Source organism: Emiliania huxleyi (genome assembly GCF_000372725.1).
Source record: "Emiliania huxleyi CCMP1516 unplaced genomic scaffold EMIHUscaffold_237, whole genome shotgun sequence".
In the NCBI taxonomy this organism is placed as follows: domain Eukaryota; phylum Haptophyta; order Isochrysidales; family Noelaerhabdaceae; genus Emiliania; species Emiliania huxleyi.
The window spans coordinates 103,482-121,832 of NW_005200272.1; the positions used below are offsets into that span (position 1 = coordinate 103,482).

At 66.5% G+C, this 18,351-nt stretch overlaps 5 protein-coding genes across 5 annotated transcripts; 3 read left to right on the forward strand and 2 right to left on the reverse strand.

The window, feature by feature from the left end:
• The first annotated feature begins 76 nt into the window (after positions 1-76).
• Positions 77-969, forward strand: EMIHUDRAFT_366931 (hypothetical protein). The gene is made up of 2 exons (XM_005779072.1): positions 77-668; positions 748-969. The coding sequence occupies exons 1-2, from the start codon at positions 370-372 to the stop codon at positions 935-937; spliced, it is 489 nt and encodes a 162-aa protein (XP_005779129.1). The 5' UTR covers positions 77-369; the 3' UTR covers positions 938-969.
• Positions 970-2,642: 1,673 nt separating this feature from the next.
• On the forward strand, positions 2,643-3,931 carry EMIHUDRAFT_443398 (hypothetical protein). The gene has a single exon (XM_005779073.1). It carries the CDS (start codon positions 2,707-2,709, stop codon positions 3,535-3,537), a length of 831 nt encoding a protein of 276 aa, XP_005779130.1. The 5' UTR covers positions 2,643-2,706; the 3' UTR covers positions 3,538-3,931.
• Positions 3,932-10,237: 6,306 nt separating this feature from the next.
• EMIHUDRAFT_115016 (hypothetical protein) lies at positions 10,238-11,432 on the reverse strand (the record flags this gene model as incomplete). The annotated part of the gene is made up of 4 exons (XM_005779074.1): positions 10,238-10,428; positions 10,513-10,557; positions 10,622-11,210; positions 11,307-11,432. 4 exons carry the CDS (start codon positions 11,430-11,432, stop codon positions 10,238-10,240), a joined length of 951 nt encoding a protein of 316 aa, XP_005779131.1.
• An 893-nt stretch (positions 11,433-12,325) lies between these two features.
• On the reverse strand, positions 12,326-12,928 carry EMIHUDRAFT_236627 (hypothetical protein; the record flags this gene model as incomplete). Its single annotated transcript, XM_005779075.1, has 1 exon — positions 12,326-12,928. One exon carries the CDS (start codon positions 12,926-12,928, stop codon positions 12,326-12,328), a length of 603 nt encoding a protein of 200 aa, XP_005779132.1.
• A 641-nt stretch (positions 12,929-13,569) lies between these two features.
• On the forward strand, positions 13,570-14,601 carry EMIHUDRAFT_236628 (hypothetical protein; the record flags this gene model as incomplete). Its single annotated transcript, XM_005779076.1, has 3 exons — positions 13,570-13,881; positions 13,981-14,103; positions 14,197-14,601. 3 exons carry the CDS (start codon positions 13,570-13,572, stop codon positions 14,599-14,601), a joined length of 840 nt encoding a protein of 279 aa, XP_005779133.1.
• Between the last annotated feature and the right edge of the window lie 3,750 nt (positions 14,602-18,351).

Sequence of the window (18,351 nt, forward strand, 5' to 3'; positions counted from 1 at the left end):
TGGCCCCCTCCTTGCCCCTCCACGAGCCACGCGAGGGCCGCAGGTGCTCGCGCACGAGAATAACACAGGCAGGGAGAATAGAAGATAATACCGCAGGTCCTCGCGTACAAGCGCGTCGTGACGGCGGACGGGCTGTACGTCCTCCCGAACGTGTGGCACGAGCACGCCGTCTACCTGCACTACATCTGCGCCTTTTACGACTCGCTGCCCCCGCTGAGCGCCTTCCTGCACGGCCACCGCTCCTCGTGGCACAACCGCGGCACAGCAGCTCCGCGGCCCCGCCCTCCCCTCCCGCCGCCCTCCCCGACGCCGCCTCCGCCGCAGCAGGCGAGCCCGCGATCTCGTGAATGACTGCTAAATGACCAGCTAATGACGGCAGGCGAGCCCGCGATCTCGCAGCTGCGCGAGCTGCCCCTCGCGCGGCTCGCAAGGGAGCGCGGCGTCTACTTGTCCTTCAACAACGGGCGGGACACCGAGTACTGCATCCGAGCCCACCTCGAGCCCACGCAGCTCCGCGACTGGCAGCGCGAGGTGCGCGCGCAGACGCACAGCTGGCGCCGCATGATGGCGGCGGACCTCGGCCCTCCGCCCGCGGCGTGCGGCGGCTACTGCTGCACGCAGTTCCTCGTCTCGGCCGACCGGATCCGCGCGCGGCCACACTCCTTCTGGCGCGCCTTCCCCTAGGGGCTCGCACCTTCGACCCGCACCTCACGGCCAAGGTGTCACGCGGTGGCGCGGACGCTGTAGGCGGCGCCTGCTGGCCGACCTGCTCGACGAGGCGACGCCCGCCGTCTGCAAGCCGTCCGGGCACCTGCTCGAGCTCGTCTGGGGCTACCTGCTCGGCGAGCCCGCAAACTTCACCTGCAGCCGCAGCGGGGGGGGCAGCCAGTTCCCGGCGTGGGCGTTGCGAAGGGGGGGCAGAGGCGGAGCTCGATGAGCGAGAACGAGCCTTTTGCGGTGTGGAGCGTGTGACGTGTAACCGGACACACTGTGGCCGGGGCGCCTAATACACACAAGTACAAACGAGCGTGCTATCGAACGCTAGAGCCTAGCCTCCTCCTCCGTCGCCACCTCCCGCTCCGTCTCCTTGTCCTTCCTCCTCCGTCTCCTCCCCCCTCAAGTTGACACTGAGACTGACAAGTGCTCTCTCTCTCACAAGCGTCAAGCGCTGTGCGCCGGGCGGGGCTCTGTGTGCGGGTAGGCGGCTGGCGGGGTAGCTCGGCCGTGTGAATTTTCTTTTATCCCGTGTAATAATGAAAAAGGGAGTGCACTCGAGGCACGAGGGGGGGCGGGGGGGAAGGCGAGCGGCAAGCATTGAGGGGGACGGAAGGCGGCCAATTCGAGCGGCCTTGCGCGGCGACGCGTGGGGGGCGGCTGCTCCCGTGCTCCGGCCGGGCGGGCGGGCGCCTGAGGCCTGAGGTGCATGGGCGACTTCGTGGTAGGAGAGAGCAGGGCTGCGGGCTCACGTGGCGCACGCATCGCCGCACGCGCCGAGCGGGCGGCGGAGAGGCAGAAGGCGGAGCGCCGCGCGCCAAGGCATCCTGCCACCGCACCGCGGTCAACGGGGTGGGACGCGGCACAAACGGGGCACAAACGCCAGGCTACAAAGACGGGGAGGCACGTAGTGACGTGAACCCTAGAGAAGAGAGGTGTCAAAGACCGACTTTTTTGTCTTTATTTAGGACACAGCCGCCAGCGGCTGACCGACAGGGTCCCCACATCACCTGCACGAGCAGGAGCTCGGAAGGACGAGGAAGGAGTGTTCATGTGCGCGGAGACCGAGAGAGTTCGTGGGGCGTTTGGGCCGGCAGAGAACAGGAAGGGAAAAACCAATTGGTCTACTGGGAATTCTTTTCCTGTGTACCTGTGTCAGTGCGCCAGTGCGCGCCAGTCCGCCAGTCCCGTGCTAGATCACTCCTCGATCTAGTGTTGTGCGAGGGAGTTTTAGTTAGTTGTAAAATTCGTTGGCCACTCCTACGCCTTTGGCAACACCGAAGAGACCAAGGCCCGCCGCCTAAACATGGGCTGCAAGGCGCGCGGGCAGCCCGGCCAACCCTTCTCCCACAAGACCGGCCACGGCTACGTCAAGGTGCATCGCGGTTTCTACCATGACGCGATCTTTGTCAAGCGCAACAACTTCAACCTGCTGCTCCACGAGACGTTCGGCGGCGGCTTCTCGCCCACCGCCGTTCTCAAGCTGCGCCGCCTCGCGCGCAAAGTCGCGCGCGGCAGCGTTGACCGCACGGCCTACTCGCCCAAGTACTCGCTCTGTTTTATCCGTTTTATGTCCCACCATGCAGAGCGCATCTCTCTCTCTGTTGTGCGAGGCGTGAACCGCGCCATTCGCTCTCACCTGGCAACCCTGTCTGCACGTCTCGCGCGCGCGTGAACAGGGCTCCAGGCCCCAAATGACGTGTGAGTGTTAGAGTTGTTTGGTATTGATTGCTGAAAATCTCTCTCTCTCTCAAAACCTGAGGGCTGAGGCCTGAGGGGTGGCAGCAGCCCGTCTACGGTCGACGGGCCACCCCTCGGCGCAAAAGAAAGAAGAAAAATACAGCGCACCACACTAGGCACGGGACTTCGCGAGCCCTTACGCTTAATACCGAAAAAAAGAAAACAGAACGCGGCGGCGTGCGCCAAGGCTTTGAGCGGACCTAGCCCGTTTCCAGCCCCAGCCCTTTGCCTTGAGAAGCGCACCCGCGCACAATGTCGCGCAGCCAACTTACCACCAAGGAGGGCAAGAAGCAGGCCGCAGCAGCTGCGAAGCGCCACGACGAGCTGGTGAAGAAGGCGGAGCGAGCCCTCAAGACAAAGGCCGTCAACCACAAAGAAACAGCGCGAGGACTGCTGCAGGCGGCAATCAAGGAGCAGCGCGCGCCGGCAACGATCCTTCTACTGGCGAACCTTCAGTACGATATGAACCGCTTCGCGGACGCGGCAACGTCAGCGGAGCTCGTGCTGCGATCCGGACCGGGCGCTTCGCAACAGCGAGACGCGGAGGCCTTGCTGGCCAGGATCGGAGGCAGCAGGAAGAGCAAGGAGCCGCAGACACCGACGTCGGCCATCGATGGGCTTCTGGATTCCGTGCTGGGGGGCTCAACTCCGCAGAGGAGATGCGCCTCCGACCCTTGGGCACCCAGCCTGCCTCCCAGCCAGCCCAGCACCGAGGCTCTCTCGTCGGTGGACGCGCTCTTCGGCGGAGCGAGCGCAAGGACACCGCCGCAGCAGCGCTCCAACCCGTTTGGCGACGAGGAGAGCTGCGGCAGCGCCGCCTCCAACCCGTTTGGAGGCGAGTCGGACCCAACCCCGTTTGACGAGGAGGAGGGCTCCGAGTGGGAGGGCGGGGAGGGCGGAGTGACGACCTTGGCGCTGCGGCCTGGCGACGACGCCGGGGAGGAGCACATCGAGGACCCTCTCGAGGTGGCGCTCTCGTCGCTGAGCAAGATTGCGACGCGCGTGGAGGAGCTCGCCCTCGCGGGGCCAGAATCGGAGGGCGAGCTGCTCCAGCTTGTACGTGCGCTCGCCAAGCTGCACTGAGTGAGGAGCTCCGGGGTTTGGCCTAGGGTTTGGCGACAGAGTAGTGATCATACTCCATACTGAAGTGACGTAAGTGGTGCGCGTGCGAGTACGTTTAGGTCTGCATGTGGCGACTGGTCGCGTTCGCCCCGCGCGCTCGCCTTTGGCCTGGGTGTGCCAGAGTGTGCTGTCTGTTGTGAGTCTTCACTCTATTCAGTCAGACTAGGATGCGGGCACCTGGCTGTGTGCGTGCAGGGCCGTGCACTCACCGCGTCTGGGTCTGGCGTCTGCGTCTCGCGCTCTCGCCGGACGCCGCTCCGACCCGTTGCACACACACGTTCGGACACAATTGCTGTGAGTGCTCTGTTTTCTGTTTTGTGTTTACTGTTTTCCAATATTAATTATTATAAAATTCCGTGTGTAATCTGTACGAAGCTCATGAGAAGATCATTCATGGTTCATCGCTCAGACAGTAGAAACACTGACTCGATCAAGCACAAGTGCGAAGTGGGTCTGAGGAGAGGCCGTCGAACCCGGGCGCGACGGAGAGAAGCGCAGAGCAGGCTGCCGCGCGCGCGACCAACCACACGCGTGCCCTGGGCAGCGGTGTGCGGTGTGGGAGGGTGCCGCGTGATGAAAGGCCAGTCGCTCACATGTAAGCCCCGGCTATATCGCCCTGGCGACCCAAGCAGGCGAGGCCACCGCCGGAGGGAGGTCAGGCCTCGCCGCCGGAGGTCTCGCCCTCGTCGGCCGACGCCTCGGCGTAGTACTCGCCACTGGCGCCTCCGCCGCCGCCGAGGCCAGAGTACGAGGAGGCGACCGAGTCGTACGAGCGGCGGCCGACGTGCTCCGGCCTCGGCGGCAGGGAGGCGAGCTCCGCCGGCTCGTGCTCCGCCCGCACCGAGTCCTCGTCCGTCTCGTCCATCGGGTCGTCCATCGGGGACGGGTCTGAGTGCGGCTCGTGCTGCGAGTCGGAGTCGCCCTCCCCCTCCTCCCCCCCCTCCTCCCCCCCCTCCTCCCCCCCCTCCTCCTCCCCCTCCTCTTCCCCCTCCTCTTCCCCCTCCGCCATCGAGTAGTCCGCCTCCTCCTCCTCGTCCGCAGGCTCGTCGAAGGAGGCGCCTCCCTCCTCGACGCCGGCAGGCTCGAGCATCGACTCGATGAGCGCGTCCGCCTCGGCGGAGTCGACGAGCAGCTCCTCGTCCTCCGCCCCCAGCTGCGCCTCTATCAGCCCCTCCTCCTCCCCCTCCTCCTCCTCGCCTGCCGCCGCCGCGTCGCCTCTGCTGCTCTCGCCAGCCGCCCCGCCGCCCGCGCCTCCCGCCTCGCCCGCGCCGCCCTCGCCGCCCGCCTTCTCGTTGTCGGCACCGCGGTTAGCCCCGCCGAGGCCGAAGAAGCCCGCCGTGCCCGCCGTCGGCTCGCTCCCCTCCTCGTCGAAGTTCATCGACGTCGCCGCGATGAGGGCCGCCAGCTCGGACGGCCGGTACTTCCACTCCTCCTCCTCGCCCACTCCGCCCTCGCCGCCGCCGTCGGAGTGGTGGTGGCCCGCCGCCTGCTGGGGCAAGGAGGGGGGCGAGGGTGAGAGGCGCGACGAAGCGGCCGCTTCCCGGACGACGCGGCCGCTTCCCGTGGCGGGCAGCTCCCCGCGTTGGGCTGAGGCAGTGGGGGCAAGTGCAGGGCGAGCGCAGGGGGGGTGGCGGGGCAGGGAGGGAGGGCGGGGGGGCAGAAACCTGCTTCCGCTCGCGCTCCTTGCGGGCCATGGTGCGTGCGACTGCGCGCGCCGCCGCGATCGCGCGCTCGAGCGTGCGCGTGTGGCGCTTCTCGTACGCGAGGTCGGCCGTCGCCTCGTCGCCGCCCTCGTCGTCGCTCGACTCCTCGCTTGGCACGGGGCGGTGGACCGGCCCGCCGCCGCCAGGCAGCCCAGCAGCTGGCCGCGGCGGCGCAGCGGTTGCTCGCCAGCCGGGGAGGAGGACCTCCTTCGCCTTGACCACCTGCGGCGGGCGGAGGGGCGCGCGGTGAGCGCCTCCTCCGGGCGGAGCCGTCTGCCTCCGCGCGCCTCGATCATGCGCGGCGAAGGGAGGTCGCCAAAGTAGACAGCAAATCCGTCGCTCTCCTTGGCCTCCTTGGAGTTAGAGCGGTTGCGCGACGGCGGGGACGGGCCCGACGGCCCCATCCGCGGCGAGCGCGAGTCCTGCCCTCGCACGCGCCTGCGGGGAAGGCTCCAGGAGAGGTCTGGGAGACGTCTAGGAAGCGCGAGTCGAGCCCTCGCAGCGCGCACCGAGAGCCGTCGTGAGGAACGTGCAGCGGAGGGGGCATGCTACCTCCGCCGGACCGCTCGCGCCGCTGCGAGCGCTCGCCCACGCGCGCGGGGGGGGCGACGCCCCACACGCAAATCTCGGCCGCGCTGGCGCCCTGCAGCAGCCGTCCTCGCCCGTCGTCGGTGCTCGCCGCGACGGTGGAGACGGCAGCTGTCCGGCGGCGCGGCTGCAGCTCGGCCTCTTCCGAGCCGAGGTCCTCTTCGGTCCACTCGGCGCCGGACATCCAAGCGGGCGCCCTCCGCTTGCGCTTCCCGCCCTCCAGCGCCTCGTGCTTCGCCGCGCCCTCGCGGCTTCCCTCCCGGTGCTTGTTGAGCACGATGCCGACCACCCGCCGCACCGCCCCCGTCGGAGCACTCCCCGCCGGCAGCACCGCCTGCACCGTGGCGCACTTGACCGGCGCGCCGGAGTCGACCAGCTCCGGAGGCAGCGAAGTGGCGTACGGAAGCGCCGGCGGGCGTACCGGCTGCGGCGCCGACCCAGCCCGCCCCTCGCCGCCCTCGGCCGCCGCGTCTCCGCCCCGCTGGCCGGCGCCCCTCCTCCTCTCGCGCTCGTCGCACCGCCGCTCGTCGCCGCGGTGCGCACCGGAGAAGGGCGGCGAGGCGCTGCGCCGCGCGCCGTCGCCGTGTCCGCCGCCCCCGTTGGCGAGGGGGAGCTCCCCGCGCCGGCCCCCGTCGGCCTCGCGCCGCGCCCGCTCCCTCTCGCCGCGGGGCGGCCGGCCGTGCTGCGCCGCGGGCTTGCCGTCCGAGTCTGCCGCCGCCTGCGGGCGAGACGGGGGTGCCGGCTCGGCCAGGGACGAGCAGGGGTGGCTGGGTGGGTCGGGTGGAACGGCGAGCGGCGCGCCCGTGGCTGGCGCTGCCCCACCGGCCGCGCGCTGCCCGGCGCCAGGACGCGCGCCACCTCGTCGTTGTTGCGCATGATGGCAGTCGGCCTCCGCACGCGCTTGCGCTCCTGCTCGTCGGCCAACTGCTGGCGCCGCACAGCAACCTGCAGCAACGCCTGCCGCCGCGCCACTAGTGCCTCGTGCGCCGAGGTCGAGAGCGAAAGCGCCATGTCCCTGAGAGCGGTTGGAGGCATATCAAAAACCAACGATTGCGGGTCAGAGGTTGGCGGGCGCGGCGCACCACTTTCGAGCGCTCGGAGGCGCCTCGCCGTGCGCGATCAACGCGCGCGGCATCTCGAAGCCGGCACCCTCGATCACCGCGTCCGAGGGGTAGCACGGGAACGTCAAGCTCTCGTATGCCGACATGGTTCGCTGCCGCGCCGTGCTGTCGGCGCCGCGCCTCGAGGGCGGGAGATCATGGGAGAGCCGCCTCGGCTCCAGTGGCCCGTCCTCCTCCTCCCCCTCCCCCTCCTCCATCACATCCTCCCCCGCCTCCGCCACCTCCTCGCCAAAGGGCGCCTGCTCCATCGGCGAGCTCGACAGCGTTCATGGACCAAGTGTGAAGCCACGACTTCTGACTGTCGTTGCTGTCTCTCCCCCTTCTCGACTGTCTGTGCTTGTGCGTCTTGGGTCCGGAGTTGTGCGTTTATGTGAAGCCACACCCCTCGGCGCGGCGAGCCTCAAGGCCTTCTGCATGGCGTACGCCGTCATCATGCGCCGTCCCAGGTTCGAGCGCACTCGCTCGGACGCCGCCGTCATCGAAAGGGGGGCTATCGCGGCCTCATCGCCGAGGGCTCTCCGTGACGCTCTCGAGGAGATGCTTCGCGAGGGGGGCGACCGTGAGAAAGGAGACGGCGACGGCGAAGACGGCGGCGGCGGTGGGAACGCCGAAAACGCGCTCGCGCCGCGCAGCCAGGCGAGCATGCACTCGCGCTGCCTTCGCCGGACGCGGCTCGGCGAGGCCAAGAAGGGCCTCCAGGAGCTGCAGCCCGCCGATGTCGTCGACCCCTCCAAACCCGAGAATCAGAAAAAGTACGCCGTCACGCTTCAGCAGCCCAAAGAGCCGCTCGACCCGGAGCTGCTCAAGCGGGTGCCCGGAGTCAAGACCTTTGCTCCGAGCGACAAGTACATCGACAAGGTGTTCCTCAACCCGCCACGGCAGCGAGCGGCGGGCGTCGACGGAGTCACCATGGAGACGTGGTCTCTCGTCTACCACCACGGCGGGAAGGAGGACTGCCGCGGCCTCGTCAAGTCGATCTGGCACGCCACGGTGTGCCTGCGGTGTGCGACGAGTGCCAAAAAGATCCTCTGCCCCATCCGCGCGTGCGCCTTCTACAAGGACGACAAACGCGAGCGTATTCGCTGCCTCGGCATTGGCGACTCCATCCGTCGGCTGGCGTGTCGGTGCGGGACGCTCGAGATGCAAAAAAGCTGGAACAAGTTCTACACGTCGATGCACCCGACTGACGCGCAGGAGCGGGCGACCAGAATCGGCGACGCGGAGGCCCGCTCGCCTTTGCCCAGCAGGGGCACCAACAGACGGTGGCGGCCGCGTCCGACTCCGCGAGCGCCATAGGCTGCAGCGGCGGCTGTCGAGAAGGCCCCAAGCCGACACCGCCCTCGAGCCGCAAAACTTTGTCGTCAACAACGTCTTCGGACTTCGCCCCGAGCGGCTCCGAGAAGACCTCGATGTGCGTCCGCTCGTGGATGGACCCGGTGGCCGGTGCGAACGACGTCCTCTTCTCGGACGACATCCGGCAGATGTACGACTGCGTCGACCGCTCGCAGATGTTCAAGGCGCTGCGTGGCGAGGAGCTCTTCCAGCCGTGCGTGCCCGTCTACTCCGTCTTCTACAGCTCGCCGTCGCCGATCTACTTCAACTGCGCCGACGGCGAGCTCTCGATCGAAATCATCAGCGCCGCCGCTGCGACCGACGGCGAGGGAGGGGCCGACGATGGCGAGGACGACGAGCGTGACATCGTCGATGGCGACTCTTTCGCGACCGTCATGCGAAAGGTCATCCGCTCGGCTCAGGGCGGGCAGCAGGGCTGCGTCCTCGCCACCAACGGCTGCTGCCTCCCGTACCACCTCTCCCTCTGCTGCACGCAACGCCAGTTTCGGGCGGCTGAGATCCTGTGCCAAGCCGACGACACGTACATGCGCCATCCGCGCCGCGTCGATGGCGACGGAGCAGAGCAGACAGCTGCAGACGCCTTCGAGCGCCTGCAGACCAACCGACTCGAGGACTGCGGCTGTGTGTCGAACGACACCAAGATCAAGGCCATCTGCCCGGCGGGTGGCGTCGACGGCATCCCAGCTGCAATCCTTGAGCAGCAGGAGGGCGAGATCCAAGGTGTCAAAGTCGTCGGCACCTTTGTCGCGCCCGACACCGACGCGGGTCGCCTGTACGAGCGGAACCAGCTGTGCAAGACGTTCAAGGTACGAGGTCGACCAACTGCGTGACACCGACAAAGACCCGGACGTCTCGCAGCTCTTCTACAAGCTGCTGCGCTCGCGCAACGGCACCCCGTACTATTGGATGCGGACTCACCTGCCCGACGTCATCGTGCCCGTCCTCAACACGGTGGTGCTCCCGCGGCTGCGCACCTCCTTCGAGATCCTCGCCAGGGCAAACGGCACGCCCACGGAGGAGCTCGACCGCGCCTGGGAGGAGGTGCAGCTCTCGGTGGCGAAAGGCGGCTCAAACATCGGAGGGCACGCCGACGTCGCCGACGCGTGCTTCGTCGCCGCCTTCCTCGCCGTCTGGCCATCACTACGTGACAGGCCAGCCTACCAGGGCCACGCCCTCGCTGGCGGCAGCGCACCGCCCCTCGTGCAACCGCCGCTGCTCGTTACTTCAACAAGTACTACAACTCCATCCGCGACCGCTGCATCAAGCTCTGGGGCGTCTACCCCGCGCCCGGGCCAAGCATACTGAGCCCTGGCCTCGACACCTCGACACCAAACCTCGACACCGACTCGACACCTCGACACCCCATGCCAACTCGACCAACTCGACACCCCTCGACACCCCTCGACACCATCTAGCTGAAACCATGCTCGTCCGTGTCAAGGTGCCAAACTCGACACCTGTCATCTGGCGTCGGAGGACCCACATCCCATCTCATGACTGCAATCCACCAATCCCACGCATTGGCATATTCCGGCGCGGGCAGGCAGAGAGGGTCGTTTGTTTGTTATTGAGAAGAAAATACTCCTTGGCGCTGCGCGCTGGCCTATGAGAGGTTGAGCGGTGCGAGCCCTGGAGGCCCTGGGGATGGGGCCTAGGGGGGGGGGAGGGCAAGTCGGGCACCGCTCGCTACTCCTCGCGCTGTCCCTGCGACGGTGGGCCTCTCGGGAGAGCGCCGTCCCCGTTTGCGACGGCATTGTCCTCCCTTTTGATTTCGCCCACCTCTCGACCCCCCTCTCGGCCTGCCACCTCGCCATCGGCCGCCCGCTTGGTACCACTGTAGGAGCTCGGTTTCTCACCCCCCGCCTCCGCGCACATCTGCTCAAGCCCAGCGAACGCCTATCCAGGGCACACCTGGAATGTGAAGAGCGCAAGCTTCCGTCCCGTACACCCTTTCAAGGCGTCCACCTCTTGGACGGTGGGCAGGATCTCCGACGCGGGGAGCGTAAAGCCGCCCTGTCCGGACGACTGCGGCCTCAGCTCAATCAGCCAGCTCCACGGCTGGCCGTACTCCTCGAACATATGGTCGCCTAACATTCGCGGCACATCCAGGTGAGCACGGGGTTCAATCCCCGCCGGTGGCGTTGCTCCTGTCTCAGTTTTGCCGGCAGTACCGTCCGCCGAATAGGACCAGTCAGCGGCCGTCCAATACTGGTAGCCTGCTTACACGCAATTTTGGTGTGAGGGAGGGCTCTAGCTCCGCTGGTGGCGCCGCTCCAGCACAGTGTGTGGTGCCATAGCCATCAATCGAGTTCATGGCGTCCACAATCTTTGGTCCGGCAACGTTTTGCTGCGCGGAGATGGGCGAAATGTCGGCCGTCGCATCGTCGTATCGACCGCTCACGACTGCGGAGTAGGAGTGAACGTCGACAAAGAGTACTAGGCCGGAGGTGGCTTCAATCTCGTCGGCAACGGCCATGACGGCGCGCGTCTCTGGCTCGCTCCCCGGAGATGGGCCTCGGTACGTCTGCGAGGAGGAGCCCACGTTGCCGGAGGAGCAGCGTCGCCACTGGCTGCAGCTGTTCCAGTGGCGAGGGAAGTTGCGGTTCAAGTCGACACCGAAGTAGCTGCCCGGCCGCCGGTTGGTGCGAAAGTACCGGTTTCCTTCCGGCGCGTGAGAGAAGGCGTAGCCGTCCGGGTTGACGACCGGCATGATGTACACGGCGTTCGTCTCCAGAATGGCAGTATCGTCTCCTGCGAGCTGTTGTGCCACCCAAGGGCACGCCATCGCCGAGATCCACTCCCGAGCGTGCACGGTGCACAGGACGAGCAGGCCAGGCTTGGTGGGGTCGCCGTACTGATAGACGAGCACCTGAGATGACGTGCGGGGTGCGGTGAGCTTCCGTCGGGAGGGCAAGGCCACGTGCGGAGGCAATACCTCTCGACCCTCGTGAGAACGCCCAGCAACATTTCTGGAGGTGAAGTCGGTATTGTCCATAAAGGTGACAATCTCGTCGAATGTCTTGTACGCCTCGAACCAGGAGTCGGTTGGAGGCGCCGGAAGCCCGGGCAGGAGCGCGAGCAGCGAGAGCATTGCGCGACCCGGACGGGGGAGACCCTTGTTTGTTTTGCGGATCCTTGTTGGGGCAATGCATGCGCGCGGAACTTATCCCCCTCGGACATACACGCACATGCTGGTCCCCAGGCGCAGTTATTGTTATGGTGTTATGGCTCTCGGGGCATAGCAGCCCATAACATGTTATGGGCTGCTATGAATGAGAGAGCCGTCCCGGATCCACGGTGTTATGGGTGTTATGGGGCCGGCCTTGGGTTGTCTGTTTTCTTTCTTTCTTTTTCGGGACTGGCGCGCACTGGCACTAACACAGGTACACGAAAGAAGAATTTACCTTGCGCGGGGCTCCAAAAGAAAAATCAGTGGCACATAACAGCTGTTATGAGTGTTATGAGGTGTTATGAGGTGTTATGGTAGGGTGGGCATAACAGCCATAACAGCGATGGAGGTGTTATGAGGTGTTATGAGGTGTTATGGGGTGTTATGAGCAGCCAGCCATAACAGCCATAACACCTGTTATGGCCGCTCCCATAACCCTGAGTGGGGACAAACATGCTGCATGCACACGCGCATGCACATGCAGCGTGTGTGTTTCGCTCTTCTCCTCCTCCTCCTCCCCCCCCTCCTCCTCCTCGGCGCCGTGCGCCTGCGCCGCTGAGTCCTGAGACGCTTGCGCTGACGCTCCAATATATATAATAGAAATCGTCCTGACCCACAGCATGCATGATCGTTTTTCCTGTGGTCGCCCTGTTCCGCAGGTGCACGGCCCAGCATAATGATAAATACGCGGAGCGCACGACACGTCGTCGGCGAGCTCCCTGGCGTTCGCACAGTGCAGCTTCACTCTCACAGACCCCGTGCGAGTCCCCGACACACGACGTGCGTGGCGATCCCCCGAATCACACGGCCGGGGCTTACGCCACGGGCGTCTCTTCCACCGGCGGTGTGTCGCGCCCGAGGTAGCTCGAGACCGACTTCTTTAGCGTATCGAAGAGGGTAGGCTCCGCTGCCGCAGCCTCGGCCGTCGCGTGCGCGTAGGCAGCTGCCACCTCGTCGACCTCGTCGTACTCGGCACGGGTGACAGACATCTCCTTGGCCAGTGCCATGTCGAAGCTCCTTAGGCCATAATCGCGCCACTGCAAGCGCGCCGCCTCGAGTTCCTCCTCCGACAGACGGCCGCCCGGAGTTCCTGCCGGTTTGGCCTCGGCCAGCACCACCTCCTCCTCGGCCGCTGCCTCCTCCTTTGACGCCGCCGCCTCGCCCGGTGCTGACTTGCTCAGACAGCGAGCGCCCACGCACTTCTCGGCAGCGTCTGCAAGTATCCCGCTCAGGCGTTGCACGAGGTTGGGCACCTCGGCGGCCGCGGCGTCGGTCTCGGGAACGGGATCAGTGGAGGTTGCGCCCTGGTCGGTGACCTCCGCAACTTCGCGAGTCGCGCCGATGTCGGCCTCGCTCTTGCCACGCTTGGACAGGCGCTTCTTGAGGCTTTTGAGCATGCGCTTGCGGAGGGCAACCATGATGGGTGGAAGAAGGGGACGTGCGTACGTAGACTAAGCGCTTGGTGACGTCGCCAGGGCCACGCGGGTCTCGAGCTTCCAAAACTAAGAACTCAACACAAGCATAACCTTATTGGTTCGTTGGCTTCTATTTATCTAGACATATCCGAGCCACAAACAAACAAACAGCAACACAACTTGGTATTGCTAAAAATCTTCTAAACAAAACAGACACGCTGCATTTGCCCCCTCCCCGCCAGCGCCAGCCGAAGCTTCCCAATTTCGCAACCCAAAGGCTTTCTCCCCCTCTCCAAAAGCACGATTCACAGAAAGAAAGAAACACCATGGGAAAGGCCACACACACACACAGGCACCAGGGTCCAGGCTGCCATTAAAAAGGGTTTGGCGGCAGCGGCTTCTGTGAACTCGCGGGAGCTCGGCGCTGCGGAGCGCTGCTCCCTCCCTATTGCCCCCGGTGATGGGTTCTCCTCCCACACCGAGCAGCTGGAAGTGGCCGGCGGCGGCAACGCCGATTTTTACTGTCGAGCCGACCTGACAGCCCTCCGCAGTGATACGACTGCACAGTCGTACCGCGGGCTGGATATACGACAGCTGTATCCCACACCGACGCACCCACAGTCGCCGATCGCTCGTCGCATTTTATGGAGCCCTACTCCGCGCACTCCATCGAGCGGGCCCTTCGCGAAGGCGATGTGCTTCGCGGCCTGTCGCTCGGCTGGCAGGGCAGCTTCGTGCTGCACCGGCTGGTGCAGCACGGCGATGGGGAGCGTCGGGTGCGCCTAGAGAAGCGCTCGCGAAGCATCGGGCTGGACCTGTGCAACGAACGAGGCGTCGCCCTCGTGCGCAGCATCCACCGCTCAGCCGCGGCTGCCATTGGAGACGAGATACGGCCGGGCGACGTGGTCCGCTCGGTCGACGGCCAGGTCTACTTCACCTGCGAGGCGGTCGTTGAGGTGCTCCGCTCGCACCGCAAGGGCGAGATCTCGCTGGGCTTGCTGCGCGCCCCGGCGGCGGCCTCGCCGCCGCCCGAGCCGTCCGCCGACTGGAGCGAGGCGGGCGGCGTGCAGTTGCGCGCTGGCGAGAACAAGAGTGTCGCCTTCGCGGCGCCCGGGCCGGCCGTGCTGCAGTACTCCTTCCGCGCCGCGGCCCACGACATCTGCTTCCGAGTCACGTATGTGGGCGAGCTGGACGCGAGGGAGCCGGCGGCCGCGGGCGGCTCCGGCCTCGGGCGCGGGAGGCTGCTCGACGTGCGCGCGGGCTCGCGCGAGGGGTCGCTCGCGCTGCCAAACGGCGGGCGGTACGTTGCGGCGCTCGACAACTCGCACTCGCTGCTGCGCTCCAAGGACGTCAGCTTCGAGCTGCGGCTGCTGCGAAAGGCGTCCGTCCTGGCGGCGGAGCGGCGCGGCGCGAGCGCGAGGCTCGAGACGGAGCTCGACGGGCGGGCGCAGCGGGCGGCGGAGCTCGCGAGGCACATCGCCATCACGGAGCCAAAGCTGGCGGCGCTCCGCAAGCAGCTGGGCGAGGTGGAGGCGACGCTGCAGCGGGCGCGCGTGGACCAGCGCGAGAACGAGCGGCTGCTCCGGGAGGGGCAGCTCCGACTGGCCGCGCTGCAGGGGGGGGAGGGGGGGAAGGGTGGAGGGGCGGCTGTGGGTGCGAGAGCGGTCAAACACTGAGAACGCCCCTTGCACGCGTGGCGGTTGGTTTATTTGGGTTAGTTCTGTCTGTGCCGTCATTGTGCGTACTGGGGTCCATTTTGTTCTCGCGCGCGTGTCGGGAGGTGACGGTGTGAAGTCGTGAGACTCGTGTGTTCCGCTCATGCGAAGTACTGTACTCCGACTACGCTAAAGACTGAACGACGCGATTTTTACGGGGCTTGCTGCGCTCGAAAGTTGTGTCACTTAACCCGCCCCAACCCGCCCTTTGGCGCCAAGTGTTCTAGCGCTCCCCTAGAGTGCCCAGGACCACCCTAGGGAGTATGAGGGTGTTGTATTGGCTGCTTGCGCAAATACAGAGAGATATGGGGGCACATGGAGGCCGCCGTCACCAACGGTTAAACACCCCGGGGAGGCCCCAGAGCTAAGCATCCGAACGCCTGACCCTCCCCTTAGTCGCAAGATGTGAGTGCACCCTAGGGCATCCAGTACTACTCTAGGGGGCATCAGTGTGTGGAATGTGATGCTGTTGGGTTCACACAGCAGTAAGGTGGCTCATAGAAGCCACCTGCACCCCGGTCCAAGCGAGCTCCCCGGGAGGCTCTTCACACGACAGCTCTCAACCGGCCCACACACGCACACACACACACTCACTCATCCAGAGACTGGAGGGAGCTGGCCATGGCAGTAGCCAACATGGTCCCAGCCTCCCTTGGCCACAGGCCTCCTGCACTTCTTGCAGAGGTTGACCTTGCACACGACGCAGCCCAACCGTGGCTCCGGGACACGCAGGCCGCTAGGCAGATAGAAGCGTGCGTGCCCCCCCGGCGTCTGCTGCGACGAGCCCTCCACCTCCTCACAGAGTAGCAGGCAGCCAGCACAGTTGCTCCTGCCACCAGAAGGGAGGCCAAGCCGCAGCCGCTCACGCGTGCTAAAGTCCGTCTTGAAGTTCTTAATCTCGTGGACCTCTGGGAACAGGCCTGGCAGAGGCCGAGCACGCCGCTGCTGCTGGCGCGACATCCAGTGCGGCGCGAGGTTCGAGCGAGCCCGCTGGTCGGCGTCGCCCAGCTCCTGCTTGGCTAGCCACACACCCAAGTCGCAGAGGCTCTCGGCGAGCAGCATCTGCGAGAAGCGAAGGATGCCGCCGACGTTCTTGGCGCGCCGCTTCAGCTTGCCGAGCACCGCGGCCGGAATGAGCCAGCAGACGATCGTGACGGTGTTGCAGACCAGCATCGCCAAGTGAAAGCCGATAAACAGCGCACGGGTGTAGCGCTGCCTGCAGTAGCCCATGGAGATGTTCGTGCTCTGGTGCCGGTCGTTGTAGCGGTCGACGTGCGGCATGTGCTTCTGGTACAGCTTGGCCATCCGTGAGCATGCGATGAGGATGTAGGCCTTGGAGGTCTTGGACCAGCGGCGTACCTGGACGTCGCTGACCTCGAAGATGACGGTCCCGATGAGGGTGCAGAAGCGCGAGTCGAGCCACACCTCCGCCTTGAGGTACCACTTGCGCCCGTGCGCGTCCTGGAGCTGCTGGTACGCCTCGCGCCGCGCGCCGCGCGCCCAGCCGACGAGGTTGTCCATCGTCGGGAAGCGGAAGGGGAAGTAGTGGCGCGCTCCGCGAGGAGTACTCACAGGCCTGCCCTTGGTGCGGAGCATGCCGACCAGGAAGATGCCGCACGACGCGAGGTACATGGCAGCCGTTATGCTCGTGTAGCCCTTGTCCGTCACGACGGTCATGCCGGTGCCGTGGAACTCGGGTCGGCCGGCGAGCGTCTTCACGATGTTCACGATGAAGCCGGAGTTGTCCTCGTCGAGCGGAGCTGTGTCAGTTGGCTGCCCGAGCGGGAGCGGCGTGTCGGCAGCTGCCCCGAGGAACCACTCCCACGCGTAGAGGTAGCCGCTCTCGAAGACAAAGGTGTACACGGTGCAGCCGTCCTTGATCGGCTTGCACATCATCTGCTGCCTGAACGGGCAGTACTGCGAGTGGGTGGCAACCCGCGACTCGTCGAGGCAGGCGAAGGGCTCCGGGTCCCACGCCCACGTAGCTGCGAGGAGGAGGGCCTTGTCGACATATCGCAGCTTGCGGAACGGGTCGGTGGGGTACCGCATGCTGCCGGGGAGCTCAAAGGACAGGTGGGCCTGCACCTCGACGAAGCGGTCCTTCGTCATCAGCGCAACGTAGTCCACCTGCGGGGTGGTGTGGGGGTGAGAGGGGTGCAACACTGTGAGATGGGCAGCTCTCGATAGCGCACTCGGTCAGCAGGTCGGTTGCTCCAATAGCACGCCAGGTTTGGCCGCCAGTGGACGCCCTGGAGGCGAGGTTGTCCTCGGGCTCGAAGGAGGAGTCGTAGGTCTCGTCTGTCGTCGGGTCGGGCTCCCACTCAATCTCGTACTCGAGCTTCCCGCCCCACACCCGCTTGAGCGCCAAGATCCTCCGCACCGCGTAAAGCGGTTCGCTCTCACTCGCGCTCTCGCCATCATCGGCGTCGCGCGAGCTGCTCGCTCCCGAGGGCGGCGAGAACCTACAGGGGTCGCGGCGCATCATGTGAGAGGAAAGTCAAGTGTCGCCGCTCTCGCCGCTCTCGCCGCTCGCCCGCCGCCGAAGGCACCCTCGCTCGGCGTCGTCGCGTCGCTCCTGTCGTCGTACATCGCCACGAAACGGTCCTCCTCCTCGCGCTGCTCCTCCTCGGCCTCATTGCGCGAGCGGGCCGTCGCCGCCTTGGCCGCCCGCGCGGGCGGTCGCCCCATCTGCTCCTTCTCGCTGTCGTAGTCGCCGTCGGAGAGCTCGCAGCGGTCGTACCCCGGCACCTCCCGCCTCTCCACCTCCTGCCCTGGCCGCGACCCGACGCCGCTCCGCGTGCGCCTCTTGCCCAGCAGCGCCGCGGACGGTGGCGGGTCGTTGCGCCGCCGCCCGCCAGGCGGCGCCGAGCGTGCCCGGCTAGAGGAGCCGCCAACGCCACCCGCCGCCACCCTGCGCCTAGCACCGCCACCTGCCTCGGCAGCTGCCGACACCGCCGTCCTCCGCGCCGCGGGTGCCGCCGCGGGTGCCGCCGCAGGAGCCGGCTCCCGCGGCGCTGGCGCCGCCGCCTCCGCCTCTCGCCTTGCGTCGGCATCTCCCGCTGCTGTAGAGGTGGCGGCGGCGGCGAGAGAGCGAGTCTGCCGACGCGGCGGCGCCACCGAATCCCGCTCGGGCACCGACGCGCTGGCCGCTGCCTCCGTCTCTTCGGTGCCGGACCGCCTCGCGGGCTTTGGCCGCCTCGCGCTGGCTGATCGCCGCACCGCCCCAGCCTGCTGTGCCTGCCTGGCGGCGTCGCGGTGCTCGATCGAGCGGTCCCGCCGCAGCGAGCGGGTCTGCCTCTGGCACGCGCGGATGAGAGCGTCGGGGCTTTCGGACACGCCGGCAGTGCCAGCGGGGCGCTGACGCGAACGGCTTCGCTGCGCAGGTCTCGAGCCAGCCAGCGCCGCCTGCTGTCTCCCGCTGTTTGCTCCAGCCGGTCCGTCGCCAGCTGTGTTGCCCTTGCCGCTGGAGGAGCGAAGAGCAGCCCGGCGCCGCAGAGGCGGCGCCTGCGAGAGCTCCGACGCCTCGGACACGCTGCTATTGCGTGCAGCACGCGACATGAAGACCGTCGCTCTCCGGTCTACCTGTCGCACAGCAACTCGTGGCAACAGCGACAAACGCAGCGGGCGCGATTTCTTTCTTCCGCCGAGAAGGCACACGCTACAAAAACAAAACTCGTAGCCACGAACGCTCAGCACTGCTCATTCTCTCTT